Below are 1,860 nucleotides of genomic sequence, written 5' to 3' on the forward strand. Positions count from 1 at the left end.
AACAAGTATATATGTGCACACCAAACTGATCATAGCAATTGACCAAAATAAAACTAAGATTTCGGTAAGCAATCATGTCTTTAAATCAATGAATCGTCATAAGAGTATTTTATATATTCTTTCTGTATTAAAACCTTTGTGGAACCTAAGAGTATAGCTCAATGACAGAGCATGTGCTTGACATGTACAAGACCATGGAATCAATCCCCAGCACATGTAAAAATCAAATTTTGAAACAAGAGCCATTTTAACAATTAAACAAGATAAAGTAAGAAGCAAAGGAGAAGAGTGTACACTCTATTTGCTTGGATAAAAAGAACAGATGATTTAAAGTCTTCCCATGTAAAAATTACTTACACACAAAAAAATTTTTTTCCATGGGCAAACACTTTCTCCAAACAACATTTACACATGACCAATGGGGGAAAAAAATGTTCAACACTGGTAAATCAGTAATGAAATAAAAAACAGTGAGGCACCATTTCCCTCACATAAGCATGGCTGTTATCAAAAGCAAAGTAAGTGTTGGTCATGGAGCAACCAGAGCCCTTGTGACTTGCTGGAAGAATGGAAAATGGTGTGGCCTCTGAAAAACAATTAAATGGTTATTTAAAAAAAATAAAACAAAAAGTTAACATTTCCAGTGCATCACCAGTAGTGTATCTAATGTATCTTTGGTATATACAAAGGACTAGAAGCAGTAACTCAAAAAGATACTTATAAACCAATGTTCATAGCATATTATTCACAAGAGACAAAGGAAGGAGCAACTTGTGTCCATCAACTAGTGTATATACAATCAAAGTGCACACAAACATGCACATAATGGAATAATATTTAGCTTTTAAAAGGTCACAATAGGGGCTGTAGAGAGGGGCTTTTGCAGAGGACCTGGGCTCGGTTCCCAGCACCCACATGGCAGCTAACAACCATCACTAACTCCAGTTCCAGGGGATCCAATACCCTCTTCTGACTTCTGTGGGCACTGCATGACATGGGTGTATTTACATACATGCAGGCAATACACGAATACACATAAAATAAAATAATACATAAAATAAATATAAATATAAAAGGTTGTGAAGGTATGCTAAGTGAAGTAAGCCAGACACAAAGATAAACACTGTGTGATCCTGAGATACTTGTTAACAGTCACAGACATCAAAGCAGAATGTGGCTGCAAGTGGTGGGACAGTGTCTCATGGTAGTTTTAGTTTCTAAGATGAAAAGAGTTCAGGACACAGGTGATGTGATTGTGCACCATGTCCTGCATGCACTTAATGAACTATACCCTTAAAAATGGTTATAATGGTTAAGTTTTGTATCAGATATATTTTACCATAATATAAAATTTTTTAGTTCTAGAAAATTTCATTAACAAAAATTGATTTACTGCCATCAGGAAAAAAAAAAAAGAATAACAAATCAAGTTTTCCAAAGTTAAAAAATCTCAGAAGATTGTAATACCTGGTTGCTTGCCCCATACCCAACTCTCCAGGATTGATCTGGCTCTAAATGTAGGCACAGGCGTTTCTTCTTCATCCTTTTTCTCTTTGTCATTAAGATCTTCCTTCTTGGTTCCACTCTGAGTATCAAGACTGTCGTCTGGAAAATTAAAAGTGTTTAAATTTGTAATTGCTTTTCAAAATGCACCATCAAGCTGCACACAGTGGCTCACACCTATAATCCCAGCACAAAGGAGGCAAGGTGAGGCAGGAACCCCTCCACAAGTTCAAAGCCATTCGGGGCCACATACTGAATTCCAGGCCAGGCTGAGCTACAGAGAAAGGCCCTGTCTCAAAATAAGGAAAGGAAGAACAAAGGGAGGGAGGGAGGGAGGGAGGAAGGAAGGGAGGGAGG

General features: G+C 37.3%; 1 protein-coding gene across 4 annotated transcripts in view; it reads right to left on the reverse strand.

Annotated features, from left to right (window-relative positions):
• The window catches only part of Herc2 (HECT and RLD domain containing E3 ubiquitin protein ligase 2), a 209,536-nt gene that overhangs the window by 169,355 nt on the left and 38,321 nt on the right, over positions 1 to 1,860 (reverse strand). For all 4 annotated transcript variants that reach the window (XM_029563803.1, XM_008833640.3, XM_029563802.1 and 1 more), the window contains exon 4: positions 1,468 to 1,605. In XM_029563803.1, coding sequence (XP_029419663.1) covers positions 1,468 to 1,605 — 138 coding nt within the window. The remainder of the gene's footprint in view (positions 1 to 1,467; positions 1,606 to 1,860) is intronic.

This window comes from Nannospalax galili, unplaced genomic scaffold, assembly GCF_000622305.1.
Source record: "Nannospalax galili isolate Female #2095 unplaced genomic scaffold, S.galili_v1.0 scaffold135, whole genome shotgun sequence".
NCBI lineage: Eukaryota > Metazoa > Chordata > Mammalia > Rodentia > Spalacidae > Nannospalax > Nannospalax galili.